General features: G+C 47.2%; 1 protein-coding gene across 1 annotated transcript in view; it reads left to right on the forward strand.

The window, feature by feature from the left end:
- Nucleotides 1–16,155, forward strand: part of UBE3C (ubiquitin protein ligase E3C) — a 162,466-nt gene that overhangs the window by 27,352 nt on the left and 118,959 nt on the right. Inside the window, exons 8-10 of the mRNA XM_040434193.1 lie at nt 1,319–1,472; nt 4,542–4,762; nt 5,990–6,141. Of these exons, the coding sequence (XP_040290127.1) occupies nt 1,319–1,472; nt 4,542–4,762; nt 5,990–6,141 (527 nt within the window). The remainder of the gene's footprint in view (nt 1–1,318; nt 1,473–4,541; nt 4,763–5,989; nt 6,142–16,155) is intronic.

Here is a 16,155-nt window from a genome sequence, read left to right on the forward strand (position 1 = left end):
CTCTGACAGTCTGTTCTCCGTCAGAAGAGCCTGCTGGAGAACTGTGCCGCAGATGTGAAACTTGCTTTATAACAATCATATGTCATATAAATAAATACAGGGTAAATAAAAGAAAGTTACTTAAATTGTAATGTTATTTGCAACCATAAGATATAAAGAAGTTTGCATACGTAGTTTTCCTTTACCTATTAGATCAGCGATCAGCTTTATAAGACGCACCTGATGATAAGATGCATCCCAGGTTTTAGAGGAGGAAAATAAGATGCATCCCCCATATCAGAACATTACATCAGACCCCCATACCAGGAACTCAGATCAGACGCCCATATCAGGACATCAGATCAGACCCCCCAGCAGATCTCCATATTAGACCCACATCAGACATTCATGTCAGACCTCCATGCCAGACCCCCGTATCGGACCTCAGATCAGACCTTAAAATAAATAGCTTCACTTAGCTTTCACACTAGCGTTTTTCTTTTCTGGCACTAAGTTCCATCATAGGGGCTCAATACCTGAAAAGAACTGATCAGTTTTATCCCCATGCATTCTGAATGGAGAGAAATCCGTTCAGGATGTCATCAGTTCAGTCACTGAACGATGTTTTGTACGGAGGAAATACCACAGCATGCTGCGGTATTATCTCCGTCCAAAATTCAGGATCCGGCATTAAAAATTCCCGATCCGTCCTTTCGGTCTGCGCATGCCCAGACCGGTAAAAATGTGAAAAATATACATAACGGACCTGTTTCTCTGGATGACATACAGAGAGACGGATCCGTTCTTGCAATGCATTCGTCTACAAATGCTGTATGTTTGCATGCAGATTGCCGGATCCGGCAGGCAGTTCCGGTGACACAACTGCTTGCCGGATCACTCTGCCGCAAGTGTGAAAGTAGCCTTACCTCTACTGCTCCACCGCTTCTCTCCAGGCCCGGCTGTCTGGCCTGCAGTTGCGCTCCCTTGTCTTCTCCAGCCCGCGCTGCACTGCGTACAGTGTCAGGTCATAGTGTACGCACTACATCCCAATGCTGTATGCTGTCAGGACAGTGCAGTGCGGCCCCAGGATAGAAGACAAGGGGGGGTAAGTACTGGCAGCGATTCACTCTCCGCACCGATTGCATACTAGTGAACGCTTCCATAATGGAAGCGCTCACTAGTATTTGCTTTATAAGACGCACTGACATTTCCCCCCACTTTTTGTGCGTCTTATAAAGCAAAAAATAAGGGTATGTCTTGACAAACCCATCAGAACAGTATAAGCTGCTCTTTTTGCAGATGCATTGTAGTTAGAAGTCACCTTTGTTTTCTCTCTCAGGTTACTACCGGTCACTTTTCTTGTTAATTAACAACAAGCTCCCATCCAGCATTGAATATACTGATGTCTCCAGAGTTCCCATTGCAAAGATTCTGCTGGAGAATGTCATGAAACCATTGCACTTTACATACAACTCCTGCTCGGACGGTGCAAGGTAAGAAGTGATCTAATCCCTAATATGCGTTTACTGCTTTATACATCGTGCAAACCTTTGCTATCATCTGCATGGAAAGTTTTCACCATGAGCAGTTGGTGTCAGACTGCTCTACTTCCTCTTAAAGGGATATTCTCATCTCAGACATGGGATATGCTCTAAATGTGTGATGGATGCCGGTCTCTCCTCTGTGCCCCCTCTCCAGCTCTGTTTCGCTGGCTACTGTTAGAGGTGCCTGGGTTTAGGGAAACAGCCGTCACGTGTTGAATAGTTTTATTTGAATCTGAACATGTGTGTCTGATTTCAGGGTACACACGCTTATTTATTGGGGTATTGCAGTATGTAGGAATCAGGCTACTACAAGAAATTCCTTGGTGGATGCCCTACACTACTAAAACATTTACCGTACTCCTTCTGTTCGGGTCCGGCTACACGGCAACATTTCATGTAATGCATTTCAGTGGCGTCGCCATGCTACATGCTGCAATGCGACTGTTACAAAGTCAGATTTGCATTGTAGCCATGCCCCTGTGTGAGACCATGTAGCCGGACCCTTAGGCGTAGTTTTTGTAGAGAAGGTATGGAGAACCCTACAAAACCATGTGCGTAGAAGGCTTAAATGAATGGTTGAATACCTGGCTAAGAACATTACTTCCATAGTCCCAGAGATGACCTGCTAGTCCAGGGATCAGCAACCTCTGACACTCCAGCTGTTCTGAAACTACAACTCCTAGAATCCTCCGATCACTTCTATGGAAGTTACAATAACAGCCAAGTATGTGTGCATGCTGGTAGTTGTAGTTTCACAGCAGCTGGCTGGAGTGCTCATTGTTGCTGGTCCAGTGCTAGTCTTTCTGAAGTGCAGTAACAATTCGGGTTGATTGGCTCTCTCTTAGCACATCAGGTCTGTTTTCATTCATTCACTTCTGTGGGAGTTCTGAAAATGGCAGAGTGCTGGCTCAGTTATTTCTGCCGAGGTGAATAGAGAGGTGGCAGTGCATGCGCGGTATGCTCTCCATTCACTTCTGTGAGAGTTCTGAGATTAGTCATGAAGTGAATGGAGAGCGCACCACGCATGCACTGCCACCTCCCCATACACCTCTGTGGGACTGCCGGAAATAGACAAGTGCTGTCTCGGCTATTTTCGGATTTCTCGTAGAAGTGAATAGAGGGTGATCGCGTTTGCTCAGTGTGCTCTCCTTCACTTTGGTGGGCCTGTTCTGGAGATAGGTGCAAGTTCTATCTGACATTAGTGCCATATCCTAGCGATATGCCACCAATGTCTGAGATGAGACAACCGCATTAAGTATTTGTGCTGCTGTATTGCACTTAGTGTGTTCATTCAGGGATTTTTAAGATGTTTATCCCAACTGCACAGCCCCTGTCACAACTCCCTGTTTGGGCATATGGTGGTTGAATAGTTTGTTTACACGGTGTGGAAACTGCTGCGGAAATCTGAGGCTGACCCTCTGGCTTCTGCTGCGATTTTACACACTGCAGGTCCACGCGGACACTAGCTGCAATTAAAGAATATTCCTGCTCCTAGAAAGAACATATTTCTTCTTGATGCAGTTGGCACTGAAATAATCCACGTATGGGAGGTAGTTTATGTCCGAGTCATCTGAACAAGTCCTTAGAGGCCCTCTCTGATAAGGTCGAACCCTTCAGCTGGCTTAAAGAGGACCTTTCACCACTCCTGAAATGCCTGTTTTTATAGCTCCATGCATTCCCCACGTACTAACACAATTCTGGAGCATCTATGTGCTATTCGTTTATTATTTTCACTAGAAGTTATGAATAATTGCTAGCAGTCTGCAGTAAGGGTACAGAGGGGAGGTAACCAGTTGGGGGTGTGGCCTTGTACAGTCTGAAAATGGCAGCACTGATTGGATAGAGTCAGTCTGTGCAGGGACACACCCCCAACTGCTCACCACCCCTCTGTACCCTTACTGCAGACTGCTAGCAATTCATTCATAACCTCTAGTAGAAATAATAAAGGAATGGCACAACATACAGATATAAGAATAGAGGTTCCAGAATTGTTATTACATGGGGAATGCATGGATATATTCCAATAGGCAGGTGAGGAGTGGTGACAGGTCCTCTTTAGGAGAAGGGGTTGCTCAGACAGGACAGCATGTAAATGCTTTGGTTCATGGTTTGTATATTTGTTACGCATATGTGATATATTCTTATAAGAGCTAATGACTCCAGTCTTGATACTTTTTTGCTTTTTTTATGTTGTTGCTAGTTGGGTGTTGTGCACCACCAGAATTTCAGAACACCTCTCAACTGGTCTGTCGATATAGTCGTCAATTTGGGGCTTGTTCAGTGCGTCGTCTGCCAATAAGAAAGGTTTTTACATGAGGAATTGATTTTAAGACTCGACCTTGAAAATAGTGTTTATTTTCCGAGCCTCCATTGCTGTGATTTATCCTCCTCCTGTTCATAGACTTGTAAAGTAATTCTGGCTGCCATACTGGGCATTTGCATTTTCTTGAGTTTGAGCCTCCTTTAATGTAAGCTTGAAAGTTATAAATGATGAGTAATCCTCGTGTTTTACATCGCCTGAAATGCAGCACAATTTACACTGATTACTTTAGGGTAGAAGATTAAGAGACATACGTTCTGTGTATCTAAGGCGGTGGGCTGGCAGCTTTTTGGCAGTGAAAATTTAATCAGAAGAATTATTAGCCTTAATTTAATTTGCAATTTTGCCAGTGCCGTCCCTGCACACAGTCGACTATTTCCAAAGTTTGTAGTTTTTATCTTGTGATCAAATTCAGGATTTTGATCGCTGAATCATTATGAGACGGCCCAAAACAAATGATACCTGGGAGTCATTATGTTCTGCAGTCTATGTAAATGCATCCTTATTGGACAATATTTTTATGTATGGTGCCAAAATAATGGGGAAGACTTATTAAAGTTAGTACAAGGAAAACTTGGTCTTACCCTTAGCAGCCAATCGGGTTGATATTTGTTTTCCCCCAACAGGTTTACTTTTCAGTTATGTATGATCAACTCTCTACTTTCTCCCTAAATACAGTATATTCTTTTTATTTTCAGGCAACAGGTTTTCACTGCCTTTACCAGAGAGTTTCTGGCCGCACCTTACACCGATCAGATCTTCCAGTTCATCATTCCAGCAATGGCGGACGCACATACCGCTTTCCCATACGAGCTCTTTCTGAATGCATTACTAGAGGAGCAGGTTCATCGCCCGCACCGATGTGACCAGACCCCTTGGCTTTTCTATTTTGTGCTTACAGTTGGGGAAACGTACTTGAGTAAGGAGTAGATTAAATACTCATTTTCTTTTGTATATTATTCCAGCTTTCCCACTTGTTTGCTGCTATTTTAGATTGTTTAAAGATCACTTATCCGCAGGATCAACCTTATTAAACCAGGCAAACTGCATGGTAGAGTTGATCCTGCTGATTAAAATGACACTTGTCTAGTGAAAACTGTTTGTGGCATTCCTGAGAATAAAAAAGACTTAGGGGCACATTTATTGAGACTTGCGTTTTAGACACCGGTCTTTATAAGCCCTATACCTGGCGGTCAATCCACCTCAGTTATGAAGAGGCGCAGCCCTATACATGTCTTCTACGGATCCATCACAGCTTCCTAGCTGTCTTACATTTAGACCATTTTCTGCGCCTAAACCAGGCGTAGAAAATGGTAACTGAGACTGGTCTTCCAGCCCGTTCTGCCCATGCCAAACCCTCTTTTTTAGACCTGGCGTGAGTGGGGAGAAGCCACAGATTGCGGCACAAAGGACCTTTGCGCCACAATCTGCACCAGAAATACACGTCATTTAGGCGTATTTCTGTTTAATAAATTGCCCTCTTATTCTTTAGCCAAGCCCTCTGTGCACCTTAGCTTTTCAGTACTGGCCATGCTCCTCGGTGCACTGAAGCTGAAATAAATGTCTTTTTTTTTCTTGGAAACGCCACAACATTTTGCACAAAATGGGTAGGATTTTGACCAGCAGTATCAACCCTGCCAAGCAGTATGCCTGGTTTAATATGGCTGATCCGGCTGACTCTAACTCTTTTCTTTCATTTTTACTTTGTATTTTTCCAATCTTATAAAGTGACAGCCTATTGCTAGGATAGGCCATCATGTGATCAGTGGGGATCTAACCTCTGGGACCCCCACCAAAACTGATTCTAAATGACCAGCAGCACTACAGTTTTACCTGTACATTGGCTGTGCATGGAGAAGTACAGTACAACTCCAAGTTTCCCACACAACTTTATGGCCAGGAGCATTGCTGTGCAAGGGAAAACAACATTGTGACGCCTTCTTTCTCACGATCCCTGATCAGCTTCATAGATTTCATAGCTCCATCATTTTGGGGTATGGCTACTTTAAATAATTATTAGGTCCTGAGATAAGATATTCTTGGAATTACAACTACATTGAGGTTGGGTTCACATACAAGCCAAGCCCTAAATTAGATTGATTTCATCTAACATGCCTCATTTTCATGTACTATACTCTTATTTCAGGCACTCTGTCAGAAGAGGGGATGCTTGTATACTTGAGAGTACTTCAGGTCTTTCTCTCTCAGTTACCAGTCTCCACTGTTGCAAATCATCAGGAGCTTGCCAGTGATTCTGAAGACGATGATGAGGATATCAGCAAAATGGTCACCACAATTGTAAGTGATATGACTTTATTGGAGTAAATGTTTATAGGGTAATCTTCTAAAAAGTAGGCACACTCCTCTTAAAGGGAACCTGTCACCGGGATTTTGTGTATAGAGCTGAGGACATGGGTTGCTAGATGGCCGCTAGCATATCCGCAATACCCAGTCCCCATAGCTCTGTGTGCTTTTATTGTGTAAAAAAAACCGATTTGATACATATGCAAATGAACCTGAGATGAGTCCTGTCCCTGACTCATCTCACGTACAGGACTCATCTCACGTACAGGACTCATATCAGGGACAGGACTCCTCTCAGGTTAATTTGCATATGTATCAAATCGTTTTTTTTTTTTTACACAATAAAAGCACACAGAGCTATGGGGACGGTATTGTGGATGTGCTAGTGGCCATCTAGCAACCCTTGTCCTCAGCTCTATACACAAAATCCCGGTGACAGGTTTCCTTTAAAGAGGCTCAGTCAGCATCATCAACCCTATTAAACCAGGCCTACTGCCTGGTAGGGCTCATCATGCTGAATAAAACGATACATTTCTTTTGTCTGTAACAATTGCAGAGATAGCTGTGTTTTTATTCATATGCAAATGAGCAAGCTGGGCCACCAGGGGGCGGGGCTGAAACCGTGGATCTACTGGATTGTAACACCCCCTGTGCTCTGCACACTCCCCCCTACCTTGATTGAAAGGGCTAAATATCAGCATGCTGAGGAATGGGTTTGTCCTCGAGCCGTGTCCTAGCATCTACATAATTTATACACTGTGAGGCACATTTATTAAGACCGACACCCCTGCGCTGGCGGTGCATCGCCGAAGTTATGTAGAGGCCCTTCTGCATAACTTCGGCATCTCCACTGCTGATTCTAAATGTAAGACAGCTTCTTTGCTGTCTTACATTTAGACCATTTTCTATGCCTAAACCTGCCAGCCTGTCCACTGCCTATGCCACGCCTCCTTTTTTGACCTTCCGTGAGCAGGGAAGAAGTCGCCGATTCTGCCGCAGTATGGTGTACGACAGATTCTGTGCCAGATATATGCCACAAAAGTGGCGTACATCTTTTTGTAAATGACCCCCTATGTACTATAGCTTTATCAATTGACATACGCTCAGAAAGCTAATCTACATATTACTGCTTTATTCACAAGCACAATATATGATTATAAAGACACCAGTAATGTGTTGCTTATAAGCATAGAAAATATCAATTTTTGTAGTTGACAGTAAACTTTGTAAAGTAATTAACACAAAAGCGGACAGTATACTGCTACAGATGGATCTGGATAGATTGAAGACTTGGGCAGAGAAGAGACAGATGAGGTTTAACATTGAAAAATGTAAGGCTATTCACATGGGAAGGAATAACGCAAGTCACCTGTACATACTAAGGGTACTTTCACACTTGCATTAAACTTTTCCGGTATTGAGTTCCGTCCTAGGGGCTCAATACCGGAAAAAAACTGATCAGTTTTATCCTAATGCATTCTGAATGGAGAGCAATCCGTTCAGTATGCATCAGGATGTCTTCAGTTCAGTCACTGTACAGTTTTTTTCTCCGTCCAAAATTCAGGAACACTTGCCGGAATGCCGGATCCGGCCCCAAGTGTTCCGGAAAATACTGATACGGTTTTGCGGTCTGCGCAAATGTGAAAAAGTTAAATACCAGATCCCTTTTTCCTAATGACAACCGGAGAGATGGATCCGGTATTGCAATGCATTTGTGAGACGGGTCCACATCCGGGTCCGTCTACAAATGGTATCCGTTTGCATACAGATTGCCGGATCCAGCAGGCAGTTGCAGCAACGCAAGTGTGAAAGTACCCTAAAACACTAGGTAACACGGACATGGAAAAGGACTTTTAGTGGAAAGCAAATTAAACTGCAGAAACCAGTGTCGGGCAGCTGCTGCCAAGGCCAATAAGATAATGGGTTGAATCAAAAGGGGCATAGATGCCCGTGATGAGAACATAGTCCTGCCACTTTGCAAATCACTAGTCAGACCACACATGGAGGACTGTGTACAGTTCTGGGCTCCTGTGAACAAGGCAGACATAGCAGAACTGGAGAGGGTTCAGAGGAGGGCAACTAAAGTAATAACTGAAATGGGTGGACTACAGGACCCAGAAAGATTATCAAAATTAGAGTTATTCAGTTTAGAAAAAATACGCCTGAGGGGAGATCTAAGCTGAGGGGTGTTACATAGCAGTGCTCCAAGGATTCAGCCCTGCCCCCTGGTGCTCCAACGTGCTCATTTGCATATGCATAAAAACACAGATATCTCGGATATCTCTGCAGCTGTGTAGCATACAGACAGTTGAGCATGATGAACTCTACCAGGCAGTATTCCTGGTTTAATAGGGTTGATCATGCCTGACAGAGTCTATTAATTAACAGCTGAGAACTGCTAAAAATGAAACAAATATACAACCAATCTGAGATATTTCTATGAAAAAGGGTATTTTAACCCTTTCATGACCGGGGGTCATTGATATCCCCGCGACCACGTCTATTTGCAAATCTGATGTCATTTTATGTGGTAATAACTTTGGAACACTTTTACTTATCCAAACCATTCTGAGATTGTTTGTTTTCTCGTGACACATTGTACTCTAAATTTCAATTTCTCTGCTTTTATAACAGAAAGTGATACCTCATAAAATATTTATTACTCAACATTCCCCATATGTCTACTTTTATGTTGGCATCATTTTGGAAATGTCATTTTATTTTTTTAGGATGTTAGAAGGCTACAATGGGGTCATTTATGGCAGCTTTCCACTATGTAAGCCACACAAACTGACTTCAGACCTGTACTGGTCCTTAAAAAGTGGGTTTTGGAAATTTTCTTAAAATTTTTAATAATTGCTTCTAAACTTCTAGTTTAGAAGCAATTATTAAAAATTTTAAGAAAATTTCCAAAACCCACTTTTTAAGGACCAGTACAGGTCTGAAGTCAGTTTGTGTGGCTTACATAGTGGAAAGCTGCCATAAATGACCCCATTGTAGAAACTACACCCCAGGTGTTCCACAAGAATTAAAAGAAAATGGAGATGACATTTCTAAATTTTACTTTTTTGTCAGATTTTTCATTTTAATGCATTTTTTTCTTTAACACATTAAGGGTTAACAGCCAAACAAAACTCAATATTTAGTACCTTGATTCTGCAGTTTACAGAAACACCCCACATGTGGTCGTAATCTGATGTAAGGGCACACTGCAGGGCGCAGAAGAAACGGAGCGCCGTATGGTTTTTGGAAGGCAGATTTTGCTGGACTGGTTTTTAGAAGCCATGTCCCATTTGAAGCCCACCTACAGTAGAAACTCCCAAAAAGTGACCCCATTTTGAAAACTAGGGGATAAGGTGCCAGTTTTATGAGTGCTATTTTGGGGTTCTTATGATTTTTAATTGCTCTATATTAAGTTTTTTGTCAGACGAGGTAACAAAAAAATGTCTGTTTTGGCACAGTTTGTATTATTATTATTTTTTTACAACATTCATCTGACAGGGTAGCATTTCTGAAAAAAAGTATGTTATTGTGTCTCAATTTTCCAAACACCTTTTTTCTTTTTTCTTTTTTTGCCGATCGTCTTGTGCAGGGGCTTGTTTTTTGCAGAAAGAGTTGATGTTTTTATTGGAACCATTTTTGGGTACATATGATTTTTTGATCATTCATTATCACACTTTATGGGGCAAGGTGACCAAAAAATTGGTAATTTTGGCACCGTTTTTATTTTTTTATTTTTATAACATTCACCTGAGGGGTTAGGTCATGTGATATTTTTATAGAGCAGATTATGGAAGTGGCAATACCTAATATGTATACTATATTATTTATTTACCGTATTTTTCGCTTTATAAGACGCACTTTTTCCCCCCCAATAGTGGGGGGGAAATGGCAGTGCGTCTTATAAAGCGAACACTGCCATGTTTACTCTGGTCACGCTGATGCATCGCAAGCCGCAATGTATCAGAGGGGTGGGAGGAGGGGACGGAGGCTGGCAACACTCGCGGCGGGGCCCGATGCAGTCACTGTACTGTAATACATCGGACCCCGCTCACGGTAATTATCACATGTAAAGTCTATAATCTTCAAGCAGTGTCTCTGCTTTAAACTAGGGCAATCCTCTGTAGTGCAACTCACTATGAAAGCGGCAGGCAGAGCGGCAGCGTAACCTCACGATTCTCACTCATTCATGGGAAGGAAGTGGGAGGAGCATTAATGAGTGAGAATCGCGAGGTTACGCTGCCGCTCTGCCTGCCGCTTTCATAGTGAGTTGCACTACAGAGGATTGCCCTAGTTTAAAGCAGAGACACTGCTTGAAGATTATAGACTTTACATATGAAAACTGCTTCATTACACTCTGCTTTCTTCTATACCAGTACTCACAATGAAAGCAGCGGTCCAGCCGGCGCGTGACGTCACTCACTCGGTCATGCTCCTCCCACTTCATTAATGAAGCTGGCAGGAGCGTGACTGACTGAGTGAGTGACGTCACGTGCTGGCCGGACTGCTGCTTTATAGTGAGTACTGGTATAGAAGAAAGCAGAGCCATTAAAAGATTTTACATATAAAGTCTACTGTGTGCCCTGTGGTGTAATGGGGGTCACTATTCACACAGGGACAATATACTGTGACACATGATACTGTGACCAGCATAAGATCATCTTATGCTGGTCACAGTATCATATGTGTCACAGTATATTGTCCCTGTGTGAATAGTGACCCCCATTACATAAGATGCTATATATGATGCTACATCCCCCGTAGTAGTGCGTCACCCACAGGTCCCCCCATAACAGTGCGTCACCCACAGGTCCCCCCATAACAGTGCATCACCCACAGGTCCCCCCATAACAGTGCGTCACCCACAGGTCCCCCCATAACAGTGCGTCACCCACAGGTCCCCCCATAACAGTGCGTCACCCACAGGTCCCCCCATAACAGTGCGTCACCCACAGGTCCCCCCATAACAGTGCGTCACCCACAGGTCCCCCCATAACAGTGCGTCACCCACAGGTCCCCCCATAACAGTGCGTCACCCACAGGTCCCCCCCATAACAGTGCGTCACCCACAGACCACCATTAGTTCAAAACCCCTCCAAAAGCACACCTTTTGGTTCAAATATTTTTTTTCTTATTTTCCTCCTCAAAAATCTAGGTGCGTCTTATCATCAGGTGCGTCTTATAAAGCGAAAAATACGCTAAGTTTTACACAATAATAGCATTTTTGAAACAAAAAAAAAAAGATGTCTTAGGGCTCGTTCACACGACCGTTGCCTCTCTGTTGCTGTATTGTGGCCCGCATTTGTGGATCCGCACTACACGGGCACCGTTCTGTGTGCATTCCACATCACGGATGCGGACTCATTCACTTCAATGGGTCTGCAATTCCGGAGATGCGGAACGGAATCGCTGAACACTACGGAAGCACTACGGAGTGCTTCCGTGGGGTTCTGTTCCGTACTTCTGTTCCGCAAAAAGATAGAACTTGCTCTATCTTTTTGCGGAACGGACGAATGTAGACCCATTCAAGTTGAATGGGTCTGGATTCCTCCCGGCGGCTGTACGGAAGTTTCTCGTGCATTAGGGACCACAAATTGCGGTCCCCAATGCACGGAACGGCCTACCTACGGCCATGTGAATGAGCCCTTATTGTCTCCATAGTCTGAGAGCCATATCTTTTTTATTTTTTGACCAATCGTCTTAGGTAGGGTCTCGTTTTTTGCGGGATGAGGTGATTGGTACTATTTTGGGAGGCATACACCTTTTTGATCGCTTGGTGTTGCAATTTTTGTGAAGTAAGGTGACAAAAAATTACTTTCTCGCCCAGTTTCCTTGGGGGACACAGAAGACCTTGGGTATAGCTCATCTCCATAGGAGGCGTGACACTAAGTGAAAGCTGTTAAGCCCCTCCTCCACAGCTATACCCTCAGCCTGGAGAGAAAGGCAGCCAGTTTTTGCTTAGTGTCCAAGGAGGCAAGACACTCCCTGCTCTGCAGGGCTGGTTTCTCCTTGTTTCAATTTTAGATTTTTACTTTTTTCTTTTCTTTTTGTTCCAGATCATCAGGGATAACAGAGTCGCACTAGACCTCTCTGTTCTCCCGGGGTTGAGCTGCGCCAGTGCCGGTCACCCGCACTGCTGCCTCCCCCACAGAAGGCAAGGTGGATCAGGGCAGCCCAGCTCCCCTACATCCCGCCAGCGCAAGGGTCGCCCGCACGCCAAGTCCCTCTTCCAGCGTCCTGCCACTACGGTGCCAGTAGCTGAAGGGGCGACCCTGCTGGAATGGACCGAGGGTGAAGACGGCTGTGGTAAGAAAGAGGCTTCTCCAGCCCTACGTCCCCCACCCTGGTCTCCTGCGTGCCTACCCCCATACTGGGCCTCTAGTCCCCTGCTGGATCTATGCTGGCCCCTGAGGTGCCGCAGAGCGGCAATTTCCTTCTGCCTCCCCCTGCCTGGCTCCCATAGACATGCAGCCAGTGGCTGTCTCCACAGCCAGCTACAGAAGCGGCAACTAACATGGGTGGAAATCAGCACAGGCATCTCCTACCGGAGTGTTGCTCAAGGCCTGAGGCTCCTGACGGCTGTGGAGTAAGGCCTCGCCTCCGGCCGACATTGGTAGTCCGGTGCGGCCGGGCGCCGCAAAATCTTAGCCCAGGCTCCGCGGCCTGCTAGGCCGCCATTCCGAGCCCCTGACTCTTCCGGCCGGCGGGGTGGGCTCCCGCGGCCGGCAAGCCGCCATTCCGAGCCCCTGACTCTTCCGGCCGGCGGGGTGGGCTCCCGCGGCCGGCAAGCCGCCATTCCGAGCCCCTGACACTCCGGCCGGCGGGGTGGGCTCCCGCGGCCGGCTTTGGGCTTGACGTCTATGCCCAGCAGGCCCCGGCTGACCGTTGGTGCCGGTCGGTGGGGCTCCGCTAATTTTAGACCAGGTTTCGCGGCCTGCTGAGCCGCAATTCCGACCGGCCCGCGGGGTGGGCACCCGCGGCCGGTTTTGATGCGCCACTCCGCCTCAGGTCCCGGCGGTACATACCGGGCGCCGCAAATTTAGACCCCGGCTTCACGGCCTACTAGGCCGCAAAATTCCGGCCTCTGGTGGAGGGGGCGGGAACTTCTCCAGGCGCGAATTCTTCCCGCCGGGAGGTTCCTCCGCCCCCAGGGGATCGCAGCGCCGCCCTCCAGGCCGGATCCATGTTAACCCTTTGGGTACAGGCCGGCTCCCAATGGGCCTGTATGGCTGGCCCCCCTTTTCCTGACTATCTGTGCCCCTATAGGTGGCCCCCCTTTAGCCTCAGAGAAGCTGTGTTTTTAAAAAAAAAATAAAATAAAAAAAAATAATGAAAATAAAAAATAATAATAACAGATTTCTTTTGGACTGCGCAGGACGCTGCAGCCTCATCAGTAGTGCTGCATGTCTGCATGCCCTCTTTCCACAGGTGGCATAGTGTTGCGCTCCCAACCTGCGTAGGTGCTAGGGCATTTCCCCTTTTAGGCGGTTTTCCTGCCCTCTTCCAGGATACGGCGCTGGCCAAGTGCATGCGGCCCTTCCGTAGGCAGCATTCATCATCTCTCCAGTTATGGTGCCTGCCATGTGCATCCCCCCCCTCCTAGGCGGGATACTGCACTCTCCCTGGCTGCCGGCTGGCCAGGTGCATGACCCCCTTTTAGGCGGAATACTGCACCTTCACCGGATACGGTGCTGGCCATGTGCATGACCCCCTTCCATAGGCGGAATGCTGCACTCTCTATGGATTTGCTGCCGGCCATGTGCGTGACCCCCTTCCATGGGCGGAACGCAGCGTTCTCACTGGATTCGCTGTCGGCCATGTACGTGACCCCCTTCTCTAGGCGGAACGCTGCACTCTCACTGGTTTCATTGCCGGCCATGTGCGTGACCCCCTTCCATGGGCGGAACGCAGCGCTCTCACTGGATTCGCTGTCGGCCATGTGCGTGACCCCCTTCTTAGGCGGAACGCTACACTCTCACTGGATCTGTTGCCGATCATGTGCATGACCCCCCTTTTTAGGCGGAATACTGCACTCTCACCGGATACGGTACTGGCTATGTGCACGACCCCCTTCCATAGGCGGAACGCTGCACTCTCTCTCATGTGCTATGATGTACTTATGTACTATGTTGCTATGCTGCACTCTCACTGGTTTCGCTGCCGGCCATAGGCATGACTCAGGCAGCATACATACATCCCTCCGTCTGTGGTTGTTTTCTCGCAGGTACGTTGCTGGCCATGTGCATGTACCCCATACATGGCGGGGTGCTTGCACTCTCGCTGGATCCGCTGTCGGCCATATGCATGACCCCTCTTCCGTGGGCGGTGTACGCACTCTCGCTGGATTCGCTGCCTGCCATGGGCATGCCTTCCTTCCTCAGGTGACATACACACATTCTCACTGACTGTGTTTGTCTCTCACCAGTACGATGCTGGCCATGTGTATGACTCCCATATATGGCGGGTGCACGCACTCTCCCTGGATGAGATGCTGGCCATGTGCATTACCCCCCCCTTTTTTTCTGGGCGGCATGCTACACTCTCTCCGGATACCTTGCTGGCCATGAGCATTGCCCTCTAACATGGGTGGAACGCTTGCACTCCCATTGGATACGGTGCTGGCCTTGTGCGTGGCCACCCCTCATTCCATGGGCAGAATTTGGCACGCTCATGAGATTCACGGCTGTCCTTGTATGACTGTGCTGGACTTGTACATGTCCCCCTTCATTGGCAGAGTAGTTGCACTCTCGCTAAATCAGTGTTGGGTGTATTATTGCACACTCACTTAATGCTAGGATAACCCTGTGCATGTTCCCCTTTCACTAGGTGGACCTCCTGCGTTCATGCTGGATTATAGGGTATGTCCTGCTTCTCTGAAGTAGGTACGGCCTTAGGCATCACTCCCTTTTGGGACCTGCCTTTGCACTCTTGCCGACTGCAGTTTGCCAGATACAATTTCCCCCCTTTTCGGGGCGGACTGCTTGCGTTCCATCGCATGCTATACTAGGCTTGTGCATAACTCCCTTTCAGGTTGCACTTTGCAATTCCGTACATGCTGTGGCACTCTGTGGCGAGCCCCCCTTTCTCGCTAAATTAACCTTTTGCAGTGAGCGGACGTTCTTGTGCGTTGTTTGGGCCGTGTATGCCTTCTCCTCCTGTAGGTGGGTTGGCCTTCTCACTGCTTACGGGCTGCTCGTACGTATGCCTCATCTACTTCCTGCGGCATACTTTTGTTTTCTTGGGATACGATGCCTGCCACAAACCTTCCACTCGTCTCTAAGGAGTTCATTCTGTCCACCTGACCCGGACGGGCTCTACTTGCTCTCTGCTGCACGGAGCTGGGTGGTACTCATTCATTTAGTTGGCCCTTCATCCCAGGGAATGTTCGTGGTTCCTAGATGCGTGCCCATTCGTCCTTCCGCGGTATTGCTTCCCTGCGCTAGTGGTCACATGGTCGAGAGTGCGGTTGTCTGGAGCGCCCCTCGAATTCTTCGTTGGCTCTGGCAGGACTGCGGTTCCCTTGTCTGCTGCAATTTCCTCCTCTTCGGATGTAGTGTGGTATGAGTCCTTCCTCTTGGCGCCTCTACGCTACAGTCTGAACTGCTACCAGGTGCGGGCCGCTTTTCTCGGGAAGGTCACCCAAATTCTCTTGGGTGCTCGATTACCCAGGTCCGGAGGACCTCCGCCTTGGGTTCTTCAGGGTATTCTCCTTCTGCGAGGCGGTGAACCGGGCATCTCACAGTGTAGCAGGGTTCTGCTTTTGAGCTGTCCTATGGCTTCCCTGTTGCCCACTCCTCCGTTCGGTTGGAGGGTGTTATGCCGGCCTCTGTCTCGACTACCTTATCTCGCCGGCTCTGTTTGGCCCCCGCTCAGTACAGATCACTCTGATGTGGCTTCTGTCCCGCCAGACTTCAGAGGTTGTTCCTTCACTGTCCTCCCCTCTGGGGAGAGCATGGTTGTCATGTGGATGGTTCCGGTGGCCCTTTTGGCCTCGTACTGTCTCCCTTG

This window comes from Bufo bufo, chromosome 5 (genome assembly GCF_905171765.1).
Source record: "Bufo bufo chromosome 5, aBufBuf1.1, whole genome shotgun sequence".
Classification (NCBI taxonomy): domain Eukaryota; kingdom Metazoa; phylum Chordata; class Amphibia; order Anura; family Bufonidae; genus Bufo; species Bufo bufo.